At 36.7% G+C, this 22,383-nt stretch overlaps 2 protein-coding genes across 2 annotated transcripts; both read right to left on the bottom strand.

The window, feature by feature from the left end:
- Nucleotides 1-698: 698 nt before the first annotated feature.
- LOC126781064 (protein anon-37Cs-like) lies at nucleotides 699-2,387 on the bottom strand. The gene is made up of 2 exons (XM_050505840.1): nucleotides 2,182-2,387; nucleotides 699-2,046 (listed from the first exon to the last, which is right to left on the bottom strand). Exons 1-2 carry the CDS (start codon nucleotides 2,385-2,387, stop codon nucleotides 699-701), a joined length of 1,554 nt encoding a protein of 517 aa, XP_050361797.1.
- A 3,488-nt stretch (nucleotides 2,388-5,875) lies between these two features.
- Nucleotides 5,876-22,112, bottom strand: LOC126781061 (venom dipeptidyl peptidase 4-like). Its single transcript, XM_050505837.1, has 13 exons — nucleotides 21,969-22,112; nucleotides 17,739-17,895; nucleotides 17,169-17,260; nucleotides 13,037-13,114; nucleotides 11,516-11,568; nucleotides 10,895-11,085; nucleotides 10,155-10,324; nucleotides 9,447-10,088; nucleotides 9,053-9,278; nucleotides 8,781-8,931; nucleotides 7,614-7,774; nucleotides 6,415-6,620; nucleotides 5,876-6,164 (listed from the first exon to the last, which is right to left on the bottom strand). The coding sequence occupies exons 1-13, from the start codon at nucleotides 21,969-21,971 to the stop codon at nucleotides 6,075-6,077; spliced, it is 2,220 nt and encodes a 739-aa protein (XP_050361794.1). The 5' UTR covers nucleotides 21,972-22,112; the 3' UTR covers nucleotides 5,876-6,074.
- Between the last annotated feature and the right edge of the window lie 271 nt (nucleotides 22,113-22,383).

Below are 22,383 nucleotides of genomic sequence, written 5' to 3'. Positions count from 1 at the left end.
CGGAGTAATTATAAAAAAAATATAACAAAGTTAAAAGGATAGTTTCTCTTATTATATTGTAACCGTCTTATGCCGTGTATATGTATGTGCTTTGAACATCTTGAAAATGCGAAACATTAAAGTTTTATGTCCTCCAAATCCTATAATTTTTTAAAAAAGAGTTTTTTTTTCAGATTTAAAAGTGTATAATGTATATTTTCAATATTATATTGATCGTCTAGAGTACTTGGTATAAACATAAAAATCATAAGCTAATAAAAACAACTAATATGTTCCATTATGTTTCTCAAGAGATATCGTACACATATACATACCTATCCAATTGATACGGTAGGGATTTTTTTTTAATAAACTTTTATTTAGTAAGGAAAATCAAGTAAACTGTAAAAGTAAGAATTGGTATGTCCTTGCAATGTGTACTTTTGCCCAATTAGTGTAATTAGTTACCAAAACCTTCTTAGTAAATTAATCATATTAAATTGTATACTACTACAAGGTTCGTCTATAATAATAAAATAAAATAGCCTGAAAACATAAGAACTACCATGTTATCCGAGTCAAAACTCAAGAGTAAGTTACGCAAAACTCGTTCATGATAAGTTATCTGTTAGTTGCAACATAGTTGTCAGTCAGAAATCAGAATGCTTAAAACTTACTAAAAACTTAATTTTATTTTTCAAAAAACAACAATTTAATCTTTATGACTTACAGGGTAACTTTCGAGTACACGTAGATTGCAAAGCCGGAAGTGGAGGTCCTCTAAATCGTACAGTCAGTTGTACAATTCTTTCAGCTTCCCTTATACCACTTATTTTGGCACCATCAACAGTAGCAAAGTGTCCGGCTACAGTTGCCTCCCCCGCAAATAAAAGGATTGGTGGAATTGGTTCACTAGGTCCGGGTAATGGACAAGCTAAGGCTCTCTGTACATGACCATTTGTACACTGACAAGCATATGAAAACGCACCTAAAAAGTAAGGATCGCAAGTCCAATGTGATCTTAATATTCTTGTAGGATAAGGTACAAATTTATTTCCAGACGATCTTTTTATAAGATCTGTGATTCCTTGGGCTACATCCTTATCACATAGCCCCTCCATCATTAATGCTTCTTTTCCGACAACCAGTGCACTTATCACATGTTTACTTGTTGGTACTGCTTGTATTTTCCTCACCCCACGGGTCCAATCATTTCTGCACATTGCTCTGTTTGGATTATAGATAAAATTCAAATCACCATTATGCCAAAACCAAAATGGTCTGCAGTATTCCAAATAAATTTTATTACAATAACCAAACCCTAAACATCTCATTGCATCTATTTTGGATGCTGGAAGAGCTGGACAAAACATTTTTGCAGAATTAGCACCAAGGACTCCTATAGAAACAGTTACAATAACATAATCAGCTGGAAATTCTTCACCATCAGTAGTACATACTGTTGCACGATATCCTGATTTCTGGCTTGTACCCCAATAGACACAGTTAACTGGCTTGCAGTAGCGAATGGTTCCTTCTGGTATTTGTCTTAATAAAGGTGCCAGTATGCCAACTAAGCCTAATGGAACCCGTACTTCTCCACCAGGCATATTCATATAACATCCCGAATGATCGGCACATAACATTGAAGTATCGTCGTTGCATCTAGCACGCAACATATGAGTAAGACCAAACATAATTTTTGCTGCATAATGTTGCTGTTCCACTGGATATTCATGTAGTTCCTGCTGAATGCGTAGACTCATAAAGTTTATTAAAGACCCATGTTGTTTGTTTCCTCCAAGACAAAAAATGTTTGCAGCTTCTTCTTCTATTTGGCGAAATTTATAATAAGCTGTGATAGTGGGTGGCAATGCCATATTTTCTGATACGACTTTTTTTAAGAGCCCTTTTGGTTGCTCAGCTCCAGGTACGCCAGGACGCGGTGGTGTCTCGGTAGCAGTCATTGAATAAATCGGGTGAGATGAAAAATTTTCTGGTTTCCCTTCAGCTCCTAATTCAGCTACTATATCACCTAACCAGCAAGAATGTATACGACCTCCTGGTCTAAAACAAAAATATTACGGATAATATTTATTCCTTTCAATTTCCTTTATATTCTCAAAATAATTACAAAACTAAGTACTTATTTAGAAAATTAAAATTAATTTTGTAACTTGATTTGTCACTAAGCTTATGTACCTTTCATATGCTTCTAATATAACAATATTATTAATGCCGCGTTCGGACAGTCTCGCCGCCGCTGAAAGTCCAGCCACACCAGCTCCTATTATTACTACACGAGGTTCAGGAAAGCATTTATCAGGATCGCATGCGTCTACGGAGCATATTCCACGATCTTCCAAATCTGGACCACAATCGTATGGTGCAGGAGTTTTCTCGGTCATTCTACAGAGATAATATTTATAAGTTGGAGTTTATGTATCAGATCATTGTTAGATAGTTCAACAAATTAAATATTTATATTATACCTTCTTATTATTGTCCTTTGCCATTTTATAATCGATTTAAAATATTTTTCACGGATAATTTTCATAAGGATAACAATAATTTTTCTTTTAAAAGTTCTATTGACAACGTTACAAGTGGACTGACTTATAAAACTACGTAAAAAGTATTTCTTTAATATATTTTTTGGTGAATAATATTAGAAAAGCGTTTTAGATTATATTGCAGTCTCAAATGATCTGCTGTAATAATGTTAGTACCTATTTATTCCTTCTTTTTTAATTCCATGTTTTTTATTAATCAATTAATCTTTAATCTCAGAAGTAAAAGGTTTAAGTGAATAGAGTTTTTATTGTTAATTATTTTCTTACTATTTAAGAACGAAACTATGACGTGTATCGTAACCTTTGAATTATTATTTCAGAGATGAGGATACATTTTTAAAACGACACTATCGTATCTCTTAAGACAGGTGACTGAATATTTTTAAATTATTATAGATTTTTGAGCAAAACTACGTCTTTTTTTTTATATATTCGCCGGGAGGGCAAATGACTCTACTCCACATGATGGTAAGTGGTAGTAGAGTCCAAACGCGACGACGGCCAGTACAGACGGGAAAAACGTTCTGCACTAGCCGCCTTCGCCTTGCCGGCCTGCAAGATGCCTCTTCACGCCTCGTTTGAAGGAACCCGGGTTGTAAGAGGAGGGGAACACGTGAGCTGGTAAGGAATTCCATTTTTTGGTAGTGCGACAAAGAAAGGAGTTGCCAAATTTCTTTGTGCGTGATGGAATTGATGTCACAGTTAGGCGGTGACATCGAGAACCAGCTCGCGTAAACTTAAGAAGGAAGGGGGAAGCAGGGATTAGAGAGAATAATTCCTCAGAGCACTCGCCGTGATACAGTCTATAGAAAGCGCTCAGTGCTGCTATCTCACGACGCAATTGTAAAGGTTCAAGGGTGTTTGTGACCTTTACGTCGCCAATAATGCGTACGGCACGTCGCTGCGACCGGTCCAAGGCCTCCAGTAGGTACTTAGCGGTGCCATCCCAAAGGTGCAAGCAATATTCCACGCAAGACCGTACCTGTGTTTTGTACAGCAGGCACAGTTGTTGTGACGTGAAAAAACGCCGCACCTTGTTCAGAACTTCGAGTTTCCGTGAAGCTGTTTTTATAACAGCCTCGATGTAATTCCTTGGACTAAGATCACAGCGAACGTCAATCCCCAGCATGGCGATTTTGCTTTGCATCACCAGCGGAGTACCACAGAGGGAGGGAAGAGGGGAAAATGTTGACGTTTTTGCCGTGAGAGCGCATACCTGTGTTTTCTTGGCATTAAACTCAACAAGATTATCAGATCCCCATTTGGCGATGAGCTCTAACGTGCTATCGAGTTCAATGACAAGATCCTTCCGCCTCTCCTCAATTTCCGCTCGCCCAGCCACTGCGCGTCCGTGGTATCCACCATGCACTGTACTATCGTCTGCATAGCAATGTATGTTCCCAAGAGAGAGCATATCATTGATGTGCAAAAGAAAGAGTGTGGGAGATAGCACAGATCCCTGGGGGACCCCAGCAATCACTACATAGAATTGTGAAGCGCAACCATCAACTTAAACACGAAGGCTACGCTTGTGTAGGAAGCTGGCAATCCAGGTGTATAGCTGAGCAGGCAGACCATATGCCGACAGCTTGGAGAGAAGACTTCTGTGCCAGACCCTGTCGAAAGCCTTGGAGATATCGATGCTGACAGCCAACGATTCTCCATGCTTGTCGATAGCTTCACCCCAGAGGTGTGTTACGTACGCTAGAAGATCACCTGTGGACCGTTTTGGTCGAAACCCGTACTGACGATCATTAATTAAACAGTCATCTTCTAGGTAATGGATCAGTTGGTTGTTTAAAATCCGTTCCATCACCTTACAAAGTACTGAGGTGATAGCTATTGGCCGATAATTTGCCGGGTCTGACCGATCCCCTTTTTTGGGAACCGCTTGCACATTAGCTCTTCTCCAAGCCTCCGGCACACATCCCGAAGAGAGAGAAAGTTGGAACAGGCGCGTTTACACAGGAGACAGCTCCGCTGCGCACTTCTTCAGCACTATGGCTGGTATTCCATCGGGACCGCTAGCTTTCCGTACATCAAGTGATTGCAGCTCCGCACGCACATCACGTTGCCTGATTTTGATGTCAGGCATCGTATGGCCACATGAAGGTATTGTAGGTGGCAGCGCACTACAGTCATCGATGACGGAATTGTCGACAAAGAGTTTAGTCAGGAGATCAGCTTGCTCTTGCGGACTGTGAGCTAGCGATCCGTCCGGATTTCTGAGCGGCGGCAGCGAAGGTTGGCAGAAATTGTTTTGCACATATTATTATATATTTGCGATATGCCGCCTGCTTAGATGATACAGCATCGGTACATTCACGAGTGAACCAACAGTTGCGCGTACCCCTACTGACGAGATCTGAGCTAGGAATGTAGTATTCCATTCCCAACATGATCTCGTCAGCAACAGCAGCGGCACTAGCTGTCGGGTCATTCCCACTGAAGCAACGTTCCTTCCAAGGGACCGACGCATAGTAATCGCGCATACCGTCCCAATCTGCCGACTTATAGTGCCAATCGCGACGTTTGCATACCCCTAGTGGCGGCAGCTTGGATTGTGGCACTCTGGTATCACAGCCTTATATCGGCTGTGATCCGAAAAGCCAAGAGGAGCCTGAACCACAAAATGATATTCCACCGGGTAAGAAGTCAGCAGAAGGTCCATTAGAGAAGGTGCTTGCCCATCAATGTCTGGGATCCTGGTGGGCTGATCAACCAGTTGGGTCAAGTCATGTGTGAGAGCAAAAGCATGAGCAGTCCTTCCAGCATGGTCAGTTTTGAGGGATTCCAACCATGATTCATGGTGAGCATTAAAATCCCCCAAAAACACCAATTCCACGTTAGGAAATTGCTCTTGCGCAGCATCTGCCACCCGACTAAGATGGTCAAATAATCAGCTTGTCTCCAAGTCACCATTGTGGGATCTGTAGAGGCACACGTAGACTCCACTCTGACGAACCAGGTCCACACGTACCACCAACATGGAGAAGGAGGGGTCCTCCAAGCAGCGCAGTCGGTGACAGCAAACATCCGTCTTGACGAACAAGCATACTCCGGCTTTCGCTTTGAAGGATTTTTCAAGCGTGTAGCCGAGATAATTAAGGTAGCTGGTATCGGCAGGACGGAGTATTTGTGTCTCCGTGAGAAACAACATTGCTGGCCGTGCTGTCTCGAGATGGTGGTGGACAGCGTCATTGAAATTTCATTTTAAATAGAACAGTTATTACTATTATTTATTATTTTAAAGCTAACAACATGAAAAATAAAAAAATATATAAAAAACTTTTCTGTCTTTATTATAAATCTCCATAAACAAATAGGTACCTACCGTATACACACATTTATAAAATTATTATTTTAAGTGAAATATTTATAAATAGTTTTAAGAATGTACAGTAGTTATATCAATGTATATAATATGGATGTCGCTATACAATAAATAATTTCATCGAGTCACTAACTATAATAGTCAGTAATCACAGTCTTAACTTGTACTTTAAGTAATACTTTTAATTATTATTCGAAACACTCCGTCCAAAAGTGGTCCAACGTGTGATAGAAATGTCGACTCACACCCCTCAAGGAATGATTCTCATCGGTGTAACTCTGTAACAAAAAAAATAATGAGGTTGAACTTTATTTCGAAACAACAAACTTTTGTGTCTTTATTTGTCAACATTTATTTGATCTTCTGTATGCTAAGTTAAGAAATAGTCAAAATAAGTTTATTTTATAGTTTATAATAACAGATAACATTAGACATAAATAGAAGCTTGTTCTCCTTTCTAGATATTGATTCGCATTTACTGTTGATTCGAATAACCTAGAATAAAATATTATTTAGATATTTTAATACCATTTGCTCAAAAGCTATGTCGGCTCTCTGTAATTTCTTAGCCAATTGCAAGCTGTGTTGGAAGTGAACGTTGTCGTCGCCAGTACCGTGCACGATCAAATACTGGCGCCCGCGTAATTTCTCAGCTACTTTCATCAAATCCGAATTCTCATAACCTTTTGGGTTATTTTGTGGCGTGTCCATATACCGCTCCGTGTAAATTGAATCTGTATAACATTGTATGGATATAAAATTAGTCGTTTGTAGTTAATAAATATTTTTTTACCTTTCTACTTTAAAGAAAAATGGACATATTTTATTCTATTATTTTAATATCACTATGAGGTCTTAATAAATAAATAAGTTACATTGTAATATATTTTGTTAGATTATTGTCACTGATTCCAAGACTTATTACTATTTTATATTGTCCCTAACAATTAATTTTTTTAATTTAAAAAAACAGTAACTAAAACTGTATTGCTTAAATTCGTTATAAAAGATACGTAAATTTAACGATGAACTATAAAATAAATAAGTTTATATTGATGAAAAAGATCAATTTTATTTTAAACTATAACATTTTAATTTTATTTAAGATGCTAATTCATTAAATATTACTATAAACATCGCTTAAAATTTATTAATCGTTTTATACCTTAAAAAAAAACCGTGAGTAACAGATCACTTTGAGCCGGTTGGCGCGGTTGGTAGATAAATGCCTTTCACGCCGAAGAATGTGGGTTCGATTCCCACCCAGGACGGACATTTGTGTGCATGAACATGTCTGTTTGTCCTGAGTCAGGGTGTAATTATCTATATAATTATGTATTTACAAAAGAAAATTAGTATATGTAGTATATCAGTTGTCTGGTTTCCATACATAGCACATCTGCTTAGCTTGGGATCAGATGGCCGTGTGTGAATAATGTCCCAGGATATTATTATTATTATTACTTTAGGTAATTTAAAATGACAATACACAATATTCATCACCATAAATAGCTTTTCATATAATCGTAAAAACTTAAAATAATTTTATATTACCATAACAAAAGATTGACATGACAGCCAAAAAAAAACCTGTAAGTTATGGTTCGTGTAACGTTCGGAAACTTATTAGTATGCAAAATAGAATGTAAATGGTTATTTCGTCATAGTCAGATACAGCACCACTAGCATCATCGCCTAAACTGAATAAATAGTGAGATTATCAGTACCGTAGTAGAGCCAGGAGGAGACTGGTGCGACTGCAGCGGCGCATGCGAGAGTATGCTCCTCATCTTTGATTAACATCATGGTGCTCGCATATCCACCGTAGCTCCAGCCCCAAACACCAATACGATAAGGATCGATGAAAGAGTACATTTTCACTAAACGCCTTTAGAAAATACAAGAAAATATATTTAGTTAAATTTATTAATTAAAAGTTGAAATTCCTAGATAGTAAAAAAAACAATAAAGCATCTTTAGATTTTTAAGAAAATATTCTGTCATCTATTATTATTTTAGAATCAAATACAAAATTTACTATATTCTTAATGGCAAATATTAACATATCAACATATATATGTTTACATGGTGTTTAGGATAATAAACTGAAAATGATAAATAAATATCAAATTATTTGTTAGTTCTATTTGCGGTTAAAAAAACTTGAACCATAGAGAATACTGCGAAACATTTTTAAAACTTATATATACCACCCCGCCTACACTGGTGTAGGCAACACTGTCATGATTTCTACAGTAGCTATTTTATATTTCGATTTTTTATATACTTAAATAAGACTTCATTTCACGATGAAAATAATTCTTATTTAAATAAAATTATATACAATGTGTTTCATTATATGCCATGTATTTAGAAATACTGTATATATTTTAACGAAGCTTAATGCCTTGGCGTCATATAGGTCACATTTATTAAGGAAAATGAACAGATGCTCATAACGATAACACAAACTTTTATAATTTTGAAATAACTTAAATAATTATTTTATGCTTCAAATCCTGACTTTTACTAATTTTTATGTCGATATTTACACTAACAAATTTACGTAAAGTAAAATCGACGTTACTTTCACGTTGTTTATTTAGGTTTTGCACAAAATATAATTGAATGAAAAGTAATGGAACAATTCTGTTACGTAACTATGTTGTAATGGCAACCAATAGTTACATTCCATGTGAGCCTTGAGATTGTGTAGTACTAGAGTCTGGATGAGTACAAACCTTCTCTAAAAAGAAAGGAAGCCTTCGCTTACAAGTGAGACATTTAAGTAAAACCATTTTTTTAAACAATTACCGTACAAATTGCTCAAAATATTAATGAGTAATTATATCAACAAAGATATTCTGAATGAAATACTTAAAGATTAATAATACCTTATCGCGTCTAACGTATCTGTTATCTCCACTGTCCCTAGAGCATCGTTGACAGCGTGCATCGCTTCGACCCCCATTACACCCGAGCCCCGTACGTCAATAGAAGCTATTATGAAACTTCGATTGCTGCTTAAGTACATATTGTAATATTCTGAAAAGTATAAACATTATACAATATAAACTTTTGGATGTTTGTTACTCAATCAAGCTTAAACAGTGACGGGTTTTTAAATATTTGGACATATAAGTCAATAAAAAATATTTGTAGTTACCCAAATCATAACTATCTTGAACTCTAGAAGTCCCAGGCCCAGCGTATAATCTAACGACCATAGGATACTTTTTTCCTGTTTCCATTTCTGGAGGCAATAGTAGCTTGACGTTTGACTTTAAATCTTCTCCTAACGGCATCATATTGAATAGAGCCATGGGCAACTTGTATTGTTTTAATTTCTGAGCCAATCTCTTATTTTCTGTTAGAATTTTGAACGTGTCTTTCTGGAATTTGTAATAATAGTCAGTATTCTACAAATAGAAGTTTATAATCCTATATTTAAAATTTCGAACGATATCCATCCGCTCTTTATATTTTGCTATAAGTTTTGAATTTTTTATATCGTCCTAATTTGACATAATGATAATAAATTATTTAGTATTATTACATACCTGACTCATATAAAAGTACGTTATAGCAGGCACATTTATAGCGCTACACGAAATAATCGCATAGCTACCACTCGTTGAAAACATTCCGTCAGCTTGGTGACAGTTTGCTTTATTACATGTAATACATTTTGCATTTCCACGAGAAGTTGCCCATAATTGTCTCTTCCAAGGTTCTGTTCCTGGAGATACAATATAATACGCTGTATCTGTGTCTAGGTTCCACCCTAATATCTCGGTAACCGTTGAATTTCCTGGAGACAAATCTTCAGTTTGCATCGTATTAAAATCAAAACGACCTAGATGCATGAATCTCTGTTCCTTATAAGGTAAAGGCTGTATTTCCAACATTTTCGTTCCAGTTTTATCAAAGAATGGTTCACGAATATCAATCCAACCATTAGGTTCAGTTTGATGCTTCATTATATTGCATTTATTTTGTATTAAATCACAATTAACTAATACGCTTACGTTCTGCCTTCTATTTAACCATAACACAATTAAGTTATTATCTGTGGCCCAGTTTACTCTTCCTAAAATGTGATCCAATCCAACAATATCAACCGGTGCTAATATTGTTGATGCAATCTTTGATTCGTTTAATTTAAAAACCCGTAGTTGGACGGCTGGGTTGGTACGACCTGCCTGACAAATAAATTATATTTAATAAAACAGAAATTGAATTATCTATAATAATTAGTTCAAACCAACCTTAGGATATTTGAAGTTAACCATCAGAGGATATTGATTGTCGAATTCAGAAGGCTCTCCGTAGTAAGGGTAAACAGCCGATTCCACTTCAGTGTCGTTGAACGAAGCCACGGCCAAGTAACTTCCGTTAGGCGAAAACCACATTGCTTCCGCGGCATTAAATACTTCCTCTAATTGATACAACAAAATATATACATTAGTTTCAACATTTGATATTATTATAGGTAGCTATAACGTAGTATCTATTTAACGTATTTACTGGTGGTAGGGCTTTGTGCAACTCGTCTGGGTAGGTACCACCCAATCATCAGATATTCTACCGCAAAACAGCAATACTTGATATTGTTGTGTTCCGGTTTGAAGGGTGAGTGAGCCAGTGTAATTACAGGCACAAGGGACATAAAATCTTAGTTCCCAAGGTTGGTGGCGCATTGGCTATAAGCGATAGTTGACATTTCTTACAATTCCAATGTCTAAGGGCGTTTGGTGACCACTTACCATCAGGTGGCCCATATGCTCGTCCACCTTCCTATTCTATATAAAAAAAAAAGTATCATATGGTATTATACGGGGAAATGCTGAATTGTCATATTTATGGTATCTCTACTTTAATACCAGATTATAATAAAATTTCACGCTAGTATCAGTAAATACCTAGCACCTGACGAAACAAGCCAATGACACTCACAGGTGTACGAAGCCGCGCCCGGAAAGTTAATAGTAATAGTTGGTAGTTTTACCTTCATATATCCAATCTGCGACGCCATGGTAAATATTACCCGGTACTCCATCAACAGTGAGCGCCACTACTTCATCAGGATTTGCGACATCAGGCACGTAATACACATTGTTATTTTGAACATATGCTAGCGCGTGATCGTTGCCCCATACTACAACTTGTAGAGAGCCATTGCCTATGTGAGAGATTGACCTGTGACGTTAATATTTTTAATATTAATTCACAATTGAATTTCCTTTACATCAACAAGGAAGTTTGTTTTTTATACAAGAGTTACAGTTTATATAATTTCATGTTAAGTTCGTAAAGATTAAAGCAGTTACCATATATATTAATGAAGTACGTGTCATATGCATGAAATAAACATGTAAATATATTTCAAATAAAAGTGATTTTGCTTAGCTTTAGCTTATGAGGCAGCTTATAACTTATAGGCTGACAATCAAATGGGCCAGCAAATGGTAAATTGTCACCGCCGCACACAGTCAAACTAGACTTGAACAGTTCTACCACCAAGTCATGTTGTCAATTATATCTCAATGCTTGTTATTATATCTCAATAATATATTAGAATAACATGAATGATAATCATCTAAGATCATATCGTTATGTAGGTACTTACTTATTATCAAGGTCGTACACCGAGTATTCTGCCAAACTTGAATATCGATACACCTGAAATTTTAACGAACTTAATAGTATTATATCTTACAATATAATCACTTATAATATCATATAACCTTCGTTCGTACGTGGATAATTTATAATTATCTTCAAAATATTATGAACAGTCTCTTTTGTAATGTAAATTTATTTAAAAACAATTGGTTTTTTGCATCTGGCGACTACTCCCAAGGCCACTGTATTTGTTCAGAACAGCTTGTATGTTCAAGAATCCATTATCATTACTGGCTGTCTTTGGCATTTATATAAGCACGTAATTATAAAATGAAGGGATCACTTGACCATGGACTTAACTTAACCTATTAAGCAGTGCGCTGTTACGTATCAAGCTATTTAAAGTTGCTCAGAAATACTTTTGTAACCAATTGTTATTTTTTGTTTGAAAGAAAAACTAACTAGAAAAATTTATCCGTAATTGTTTTAATTGTAAAAACATGTTAAGGTCAAAATCGATGTTTCTCTGATTAAATGTACTACATTGTGTTTAATGCTCATTACTAAAGTCGACCATAATCATGAAATAATTTAAAATTTAGGGAAAATAGATTTTTTTTAATTAACACGTTCAATAGTTACCAAACAAAAACAAAAGAAAATCTGTTGGCAAACGTAAGAGAATATATAATTAATATGATATCGAACTGTTTTTGTCTATTTTTTTGTCTTTGTCTATAAGTCACAGTTTATGTACTCGTGTTTCACATGAAACCTCAACTCTTTTTATGCCCTCTAATGATGAAGGAAGGGCCTTGCTATCACTACGGTCTACGTAATCATTACTCTTCAAAATCAAAATCGTTACTCATCAATACGCATGTATGACATTGTTGTCTATAAAATTATATAATTTAAATAATATTTGATATATAACACTTATCAATTCAAACTATTCAATAATTTATAACAACTATTTTTATAATAATATTCTGACACAAGTTGAAATTACAGTTTAGGTTTCGCATATAAGCCCGTTAATAATTAATTAATCAAACAATATCTAATTTTCTAAAAGCGATATTACTCGCTCGAAAATTTCAGAGATAATTCAACGTACTTAACTTCCGTAGTAAATTAATTAAATAAGGTAAATCAAGAAGATATGTGTGAGGTAAATATATGTAGCACCCGAGTGTAACAGAGATAAAATTAATTAGAAATCTCGTATTTTTAATCTAGGGACGAAACAACCTATTTCCATTCCCATATATATTTTTTTAAATAATAATAATATAATAGTGAACACTAAAAATTAGGTGTCAATTTTCCTATCTGATTAATGTGTAACTTAAAACGTATAGCTGAAGAGTTCCTTTGATTTAACTCACAGGAATTGATTCTCAGAAACTATCAGACCGATCTGCAATATTTTTGCATTACATATTCAAAAAGGTAGACTGCATAACATCACGCGGGTCCAATCGCGCGACGACTAATATTAACATGAAAATAAAAAACGCACCTTTTTCCTATTCGCAGTTAGCAATAAGTATTTTTGGTCTTTTGAGAAAGATGATACTGCAAAGCGGCTCAAGTTAAGCTGAAAAAAATGATAAGCATTACAAATGAACAAACTAATAAGGAAATTACTAATAAAATAAGTTTGAAAGTAATTAATTTGTTGTTATTATTATTAATTAATATGTATATAAAATAGGTAGGTAGACTTGCAAGTGGTCACCACGGCCCAAAGATATTGGCACTATTAGAAATATTAACAATCCCTTACATCGCCAATGTGCCACAAACCTTGGGAATAAGATGTTATGCCAGTTGTATCTGTACACTGTTACATTGGCTCGCTCCACTCATCCTTCAGACCAGAGCACAATAATACAAACTATTTCTGTTCGGTGGTAGAATATCTGATTAGAGGGCAGTTCCGTGCAGTGACGGAGAAAGAATACATTTCACTGCCCCTCTCTTTCCCATGGGTGTCGTAAGAGGCGACTAAGGGATATCTGAGCGACCATCTGCTCATCTGGTGGTAGGATGCTAACATCCGCATGGCTTGTTACCACCGTACGCATGGTGAAAATCTCGTGAAGTGGCTTGCAGCCGCGTTTCGAGGTCAGCCAGCGTACAGCCAGAGCCCGAGCGAGTATTGCCGCGATGGGTGTTGGTCCAATTGGAGACGGCTGTTGAACCAATGCCGGGGGAAACTGTATTGACCTGCCGGTCAGGGAGACCCGAAGAAACGGCTGTTCCGCTGGCCGCCCGTGGCATAGTACAGGGGCCCGAGCGTGCCTAACCAGCTCGTGAGGCTGCCCCACCATTCCACGCATAATCTCGGGGTGGACCGTCGTGCCGGTTGGTGACCGGTAGGTGGGGTCCCGGCGGCCACTTCCGGGGGGGTTCGGGGGCCCTTCCGTCCGGCGGGTCAGTGTATTTTTCCTTTTGGCAACCACTTGGGGAAACACGCCTCCACACTTTGCCCATCCCTATCGTGGCAATACATCGCTCGCTTCACGTCTCTTTTCCACTTCATTTTTCCCAAATGGCGCAACAAAAAAGAAATAACGGTCGTACAGCGGTGCACACCCCCACCATACCCTCGCTGTTTGAGGTCGAGTTCTCTAACATCCGAGGACTCCACACTAACCTCAACGCTGTCCACCACCATCTCGAGACAGCACGGCCAGCAATGTTGTTTCTCACGGAGACACAAATACTCCGTCCTGCCGATACCAGCTACCTTAATTATCCCGGCTACATGCTTGAAGAATCCTTCAAAGCGAAAGCCGGAGTATGCTTGTTCGTCAGGACGGATGTTTGCTGTCACCGACTGCGCTGCTTGGAGGACCCCTCCTTCTCCATGTTGGTGGTACGTGTGGACCTGGTTGGTCAGAGCCGAGTCTACGTGTGCCTCTACAGATCCCACAATGGTGACTTGGAGACAAGCCGATTATTTGACCATCTTAGTCGGGTGGCAGATGCTGCGCAAGAGCAATTTCCTAACGCGGAATTGGTGTTTTTGGGGGATTTTAATGCTCACCACGAATCCTGGTTGAAATCCCTCAAAACTGACCATGCTGGAAGGACTGCTCATGCTTTTGCTCTCACACATGACTTGACCCAACTGGTTGATCAGCCCACCAGGATCCCAGACATTGATGGGCAAGCACCTTCTCTACTGGACCTTCTGCTGACTTCTCACCCGGTGGAATATCAGGTTGTGGTTCAGGCTCCTCTTGGCTCTTCGGATCACAGCCTTATTTCTACCAGAGTGCCACAGGCCAAGCTGCCGCCACTAGCGGTATGCAAACGTCGCGTTTGGCACTATAAGTCGGCGGATTGGGACGGTATGCGCGATTACTATGCGTCGGTCCCTTGGAAGGAACGTTGCTTCAGTGGGAATGACCCGACAGCTAGTGCCGCTGCTGTTGCTGGCGAGATCATGCTGGGAATGGAATACTACATTCCTAGCTCAGATCTCGTCAGTAGGAGTACGCGTAACCGTTGGTTCACTCGTGAATGTGCCGATGCTGTATCAGCTAAGCAGGCGGCATATCGCAAGTGGATCAACGGCTGCATTAGCGGGGCATCTAACATTGACTCACTGAAAGCAAACTATAATAAAAATTCCAAGTCCTGTAGAAAGGCATACACGAGAGCGGATGCACAGCGCATTGTACAGATTGGTCATGACCTTGTTTCGCATCCTAGGGGCTCCCGTAGCTTCTGGCGTCTGACCAAGTCTGTGCAAAACAATTTCTGCCAACCTTCGCTGCCACCGCTCAGAAATCCGGACGGATCGCTAGCTCACAGTCCGCAAGAGCAAGCTGATCTCCTGGCTAAACTCTTTGCCGACAATTCCGTCATCGATGATTGTAGTGCACTGCCACCTACAATGCATGTGGCCATACGATGCCTGACATTAAAATCAGGCAACGTGATGTGCGTGCGGAGCTGCAATCACTTGATGTACGGAAAGCTAGCGGTCCCGATGGAATACCAGCCATAGTGCTGAAGAAGTGCGCAGCGGAGCTGTCTCCTGTGTTAACGCGCCTGTTCCAACTTTCTCTCTCTTCGGGAAGTGTGCCGGAGGCTTGGAGAAGAGCTAATGTGCAAGCGGTTCCCAAAAAAGGGGATCGGTCTGACCCGGCAAATTATCGGCCAATAGCTATCACCTCAGTACTTTGTAAGGTGATGAAACGGATTTTAAACAACCAACTGATCCATTACCTAGAAGATCACTGCCTAATTAATGATCGTCAGTACGGGTTTCGACCAAAACGGTCCACAGGTGATCTTCTAGCGTACGTAACACACCTCTGGGGTGAAGCTATCGACAAGCATGGAGAATCGTTGGCTGTCAGCCTCGATATCTCCAAGGCTTTCGACAGGGTCTGGCACAGAAGTCGTCTCTCCAAGCTACCGGCATATGGTCTGCCTGCTCAGCTATGCACCTGGATTGCCAGCTTCCTACACAAGCGTAGCCTTCGTGTTTTAGTAGATGGTTGCGCTTCACAATTCTATGTAGTGAATGCTGGGGTCCCCCAGGGATCTGTGCTATCTCCCACACTCTTTCTTTTGCATATCAATGATATGCTCTCCCTTGGGAACATACATTGCTATGCAGATGATAGTACAGTGCATGGTGGATACCACGGACGCGCAGTGGCTGGGCGGGCGGAAACTGAGGAGAGGCGGGAGAATCTTGTCATTGAACTCGATAGGACGTTAGAGCTCATCGCCAAATGGGGCTCTGATAATCTTGTTGAGTTTAATGCCAAGAAAACACAGGTATGCGCTCTCACGGCGAAAAAGTCAACATTTTCCCCTCTTCCCTCCCTCTGTGGTACTCCGCTGGTGATGCAAAGCAAAATCGCCATGCCGGGGATTGACGTTCGCTGCGACCTTAATCCAAGGGATTACATCGAGGCTGTTATAAAAACAGCTTCACGGAAACTCGGAGTTCCGAACAAGGTGCGGCGCTTTTTCACGCCTCAACAACTGTGCCTGCTGTACAAAACACAGGTACGGTCTTGCGTGGAATATTGCTCGCACCTTTGGGATGGCTCCGCTAAGTACCTACTTGAGGCCTTGGACCGGTCGCAGCGACGTGCCGTACGCATTATTGGCGACGTAAAGGTCACAAACACCCTTGAACCTTTACAATTGCGTCGTGAGATAGCAGCACTGAGCGCTTTCTATAGACTGTATCACGGCGAGTGCTCTGAGGAATTATTCTCTCTAATCCCTGCTTCCCCCTTCCTTCTTAAGTTTACGCGAGCTGGTTCTCGATGTCACCGCCTAACTGTGACATCAATTCCATCGCGTACAAAGAAATTTGGCAACTCCTTTCTTTGTCGCACTTCCAAAAAATGGAATTCCTTACCAGCTCACGTGTTCCCCTCCTCTTACAACCCGGGTTCCTTCAAACGAGGCGTGAAGAGGCATCTTGCGGGCCGGCAAGGCGAAGGCGGCTAGTGCAGAACGTTTTTCCCGTCTGTACTGGCCGTCGTCGCGTTTGGACTCTACTACCACTTACCATCAGGTGGAGTAGAGTCATTTGAGATTTTAAGACGGACTTGCACAAATCCCAACCACCAAGGGACGAATTAAATATATTTATCTGATTATATACTCACTAATTCGGATTGATCCAAAATGGTAACATAACTGTCACTGACGACGTCGTATTTATTAATTGCACCCGGCTCAACAATGATGTACTCCGAATCTAGAATAAATTGGGTATTTAAAAAAGTTGTTTTCGATGAAGTTGTAATTTATTCAATTTCGCAGTTTTTGAACCACATAAAATAGAATTTAGGTAATGCTTAAAATTCATTCGTTATTGAATAAAGTATTTATTTGATTTTTAAAAAATAATACTGGAAATAAAATGTTATTTTAATTTAAAGGTTAACGAACTAATAATGATGATGCAAGAACAAACGTCGTCATTTTATTGTGCTGCAAAAAGGTATAAGATATTTACTTTTATATATTATTAATTATTACATTTATTACTCCACAGACTTTTGATTTTTTATTATTTTCCTCCTTTTATCTATATTGATCTTTTATGGATCCATTAAAATAATATTATCAATGAAATTAACCATATTGCCGCAATACTTTCTAATTACCTTAATAACTAATGCATCTTTGTGTCTATGTTACGTAATATTTAAAATATATTTGATCTTAGGTACCTGAAATCCAATCGACCGCTACTCTTTCGGGAAAGAAGTCATATTGCAAGGGTATCAACTCCTCTAACGTAAATGTTTTTTGAATCATCTGGGGAGACGCAATAATTTCAGTAACTCTCCATATTAAAGTCACTATTAATAAAATAACCGGACTTGCCTGTAAGAAAAAAAAATGTAAATATTTGTTTTAACGAGCCAGCAATGAGGCCCTGTGTGGTAGCTTTCCCTTTTAAATACATACAGGATATAAATAAAATATGAACTAACTGTTTACACCTTCAATGCGCTACCAACCATAGACCTTAAGATGTTATGTACTTTGTTCCTGTAAATACACAGACACCTGGAATTTAAAACGCGTAATAGGTGGAATAGCTGGAAAGTCTGAAGTACCAACCGAGATGCAATGAACGAGGTGTAATTTGTTTTAAATACACTAAACAATTATATATCTAACTATTATTTGCAATTATTAATAAGGAAATTCATATCATTAATACCTACATTGATAGTTTAATATTAAAAAAATAAGGCAGTCTTTAAAATTAACCTTTGCCGTTGTAAAAATGATGACCATGGTTCGATTTTAATCAATTCGTCGGCCACTTTACAAATGTGTTTTTTTTTTGTAATGGAATTATTCTTTTAGTCACGATTAACATCACGTTACAAATTAATAATAAGCTTTTTTTATTGGTTATTTTTAGAACAACAGTTATAACTAATAATCTAATTGCATTAAAATGTTAATATTTATTCATAATGCCAACAACATTTTCACGGTCTGACTTAAAAAAACTCTTAACTTAAATTGTAGTTTATATCATAATCTATTTTATCCGTTCGATAAAATCGTTAGATTATGTAACAAATGTAATAAAAATCGTTAAAATATTTACAATTTCCACCCATCCAGTCAATTAAAGTCCTACTACACAAGCAGGTAAAAGGGTAATAAGTTGTCTGCCTTTTATTTCTTTTTTTATGTAATAGGTAGGCGAACGAGCAAATGGGCCACCTGTTGGTAAGTGGTCATCCCCGCCTATTGACATTGTCGGCGTAAGAAATAATTACCATTCCTTACATCGCTAATGCAGAATATCTGATGAGTGGATGGTGGTGGTGGACCCCCCTAGACGGGCCTAATAAAAAAAAATCGTCATCCTGAAGACGCAGAATGTAACATTAATATTATTTTTAATGATGTTTTGTGGATAAAGAATTGTTTAACTTTGAACATGGACCAAGGCTAGTTTTTTTAAAAAACGATATGCAGATATATACCAAACGCTACTGGGTTTGGTATATATCGGTATATCGATGTATTTATTAACTTTTGTTTCGTTTTTATTAAAATTAATTAAATAAAAATAATAATAAAAAGATAAGTAATTAATCTAACAATTAAGGCCTCAAATTTCAAAGACATCAAATTTTTATTAAAAATGTCAGAACATTTAATGTTTGTATTCTTTTAGTATTTAGAAAAAATATGATCGTCAGCCTCGGAGAAACACATAAGCAAACAGTTTATTGAAATGCTATCTATTCTTATAGCAGGATTGCAGACGCGGTCCACAAGGTTTCTCATGATTTTATAAAAAGAAAAATGTCATTGTTAGTACCCTGCTTCTGAAAGCAAATCATACGGAAATTTTGCACTACATTATTATTATATATTTAAGTTTCATGTGCTTAATAACAAGGGACAGGAGGTCTTACACCAGCAGTGGGACATTCACTTACTATATTTTCTTTTGTATCCCACATATTCATTTTTATCAAAACGTGGAATTCTTTTTTTTTTTATAGAATAGGAAGGCGGACGAGCATATGGAACACCTGATGGTAAGTGGTCACCAACGCCCTTAGACATTGGCATTGTAAGAAATGTCAACCATCGCTTACATATCCAATGCGCCACCAACCTTGGGAACTAAGATGTTATGTCCCTTGTGCTTGTAATTACACTGGCTTACTCACCCTTCAAACCGGAACACAACATTGTTCATTGCGGTAGAATATCTGATGAGTGGGTGGTACCTACGCAGACGAGCTTGCACAAAGCCCTACCACCAGTAATTCGGCGGATCATCTTAATTAAAGCATATTAACATCATTATTGAAAAATTATATAATGTCTTATACCAAGAAAAACAAAATATATTAACGTCACAAAATATAATACATACTTATTTAACCAATAAAAATATTGAATTCACAAATTTTAAAATATACCTAGTCATAACATAATTAATATTACCGTATTAATTGCATATATAATAATAATATACATACATAAATAATATAAATTACTACATATTTTTTATTTATTATGCTTTGAAAATACCTACGTATTTCTTATTAAATTTTATTAAGTATTTATATATAAGAAAGTATAAGAGAAATATAGTTTATTAACTTTAAATGAACCGATCTAATATTTTACATATTTTATTATCATTAATAAGTAATAATAATTGGGAATACCCTTGTAATTTACAAATATGATATTCATGTTGATAAAACATGGCCGAACATCAATAACGTGTGACCCACGATATATATAAGAATTGTTTTATAGATCAAAGGCTATCTTGGTATTCTCAAATTGATCTTGTAGAAAATATACCGAAAAGTTATATGGATGGACAATTTAAATAAAATATACTATATCCAAAACTGAATCAGTCATTGCGTATTGTTTACGAGTATGGGAAGGAACCGCAAAGATAAAGGTTATTTAGACAGAAAATGTGCAACTTTATTAATTGAACGTTATCCATTTCAAAACAAACCGACATCTATAATGCATTAACAGTGGGACAGTTATATAGTATACAGTCTTAGCGTAGATTACATAAGACTACATTCGATTCATAGACTTTAAAGAAATTGAAAAAAAAAACCGTTATCTCTGCAAATTTCACTGCAACAGCTTGTTTCTAACCAGTATGGTAAACTAGCCTAACGCTTATATAACAAAAACAATAAACATATAGAAGTTAATTAAAAATATATGACTAAATAAGGTTCAAGAATTAAATTATAAGAATACTCTCTTATACTCATTTTAATAATTATTTATAAATTAATGCAACATTTAATTTAAAAAATGTCAGTATTTTAAAAGTATTGTTTTATCTTAATATCGCGTGATTGCGAAGTTAAAGAAATATGTCATTAACATTAAACAATAGATGTGTGATGTGTATTGTCTTTTTTGGGATGTATTTAATCAATGAATAGGACTTTACTGATTATTAACCAGTTTGCCATTTTTTTGTCAATGTTACGTGATATCTTCGCCCACTGTTCATTGATTTTTTTATTGAATAGGTTTTATATACCCTGATGCTATTAAAATATTAAGAAAAAAACATCCTCTGACTAGTATGAGAGTGGAAAATAGGAAATTTGTCTCTTGTGTGTGTGCATGTTACTGTACATGTAATAAACTTTGTAATTTTTACTTATTATTTATATTTATTATAGATCCAAAAAACTAACACTTTGCATCCACATTTATTTAAAAAAATAATAATAAAAATTAAAATTCGGTTTATATATTATTTCCTTTAGATCGAATATAAATGTATTAAGTAGATTGAAAATACGATAGTTTTTTAAACAGAAGCCAAAATTATTGTTTAGTTCTGTTTTATAAATTTACAATGTTTATTATGATGATTAATAAAACACTGATACCTATATAGTAGCCACTAAATTCTATTTCTTCATAAATCATTATATAAATTAAGTTTTCACTTAAAGCTTTTATTTATATCACATACTATAATAATTAATATCTGTATCCTATAAACATTTGTAGTAAATATTATTGAGTTATTTTATAATTTTCCTTAAATATAGGTATGTTAATGAAACTTTTTGTGCGCGTGGTATAAATAATTCTCTAGTGAATAACATCACAAAGCAATTATCGTTCGAATTACTTTTTGAAATCTACACATTAACACTATAGGTATGCCAAACCCAATCAGAAAACCAAGGTAATATTTAAAAATCACGTGAAAAAAAATGGTGTTTATTCTACTCTACCTTAATCAAAGTTATCGACACGTATTAAAGAACTATTAAATTGATTATTTCAAAATATTAGAAATATTATTCAGCGTACTCTTTGATTGTTCTATTATAAAAATATAGTGTTTTAAAAGATTACACAAACGTTATAAGCAAACTGATAAAAACAATGAGAGTACTGGCCATTTTACGTGAACGAATACTCCCAGGTCACAGGACAAGAGGATGACTCCTCGTCAATGATTTAAGTGGTCCAATCAGATCACATCACACACCAATAGGCAAGTCAAAATGTAAACTGTACGCACGAGTTCGCTCGACGCCGCACCAACGTAAACTGCGCGCGCGCGCACTTTATGGTATGCGGACTTTTGATTTCAGAAATCGAACCTGCATTCAATCTCTTTTATAATAGCCTATTCAATATGTCTCATAATTATAAAGAGTGCTACGACCTTAATTGCCTTGAATGTTATAACTTATAAGTAATAGCAAATATAAAGAACATATTTTACTGTGTTTTCGACGGCAATTATAATTTTTGCAAAGTTTAACCGCATTACCTACATGTGAGTGTTTTTTACTGGAGCGTGATAGT

The sequence above is a fragment of the Nymphalis io genome, chromosome 3, assembly GCF_905147045.1.
Source record: "Nymphalis io chromosome 3, ilAglIoxx1.1, whole genome shotgun sequence".
NCBI classification, from domain to species: domain Eukaryota; kingdom Metazoa; phylum Arthropoda; class Insecta; order Lepidoptera; family Nymphalidae; genus Nymphalis; species Nymphalis io.
Note: the sequence above shows the minus strand (reverse complement) of the source record. Positions and strands in the feature narration are given on the sequence as shown.

Bases quoted from the DNA above. Each gene is read 5' to 3' on its own strand.
- LOC126781064 (XM_050505840.1), bottom strand. From the start codon at position 2,387: ATGACCGAGAAAACTCCTGCACCATACGATTGTGGTCCAGATTTGGAA. The intron at 2,047-2,181 runs GTACATAAGCTT...TTTTTGTTTTAG, and splicing joins ATATTAGAAGCATATGAAAG to ACCAGGAGGTCGTATACATT.
- LOC126781061 (XM_050505837.1), bottom strand. The intron at 10,325-10,894 runs GTAAAACTACCA...TGTATCAATTAG, and splicing joins CGCAGATTGGATATATGAAG to AGGAAGTATTTAATGCCGCG. The intron at 6,621-7,613 runs GTACTGATAATC...AATGTTATACAG, and splicing joins CTCCTCCTGGCTCTACTACG to ATTCAATTTACACGGAGCGG.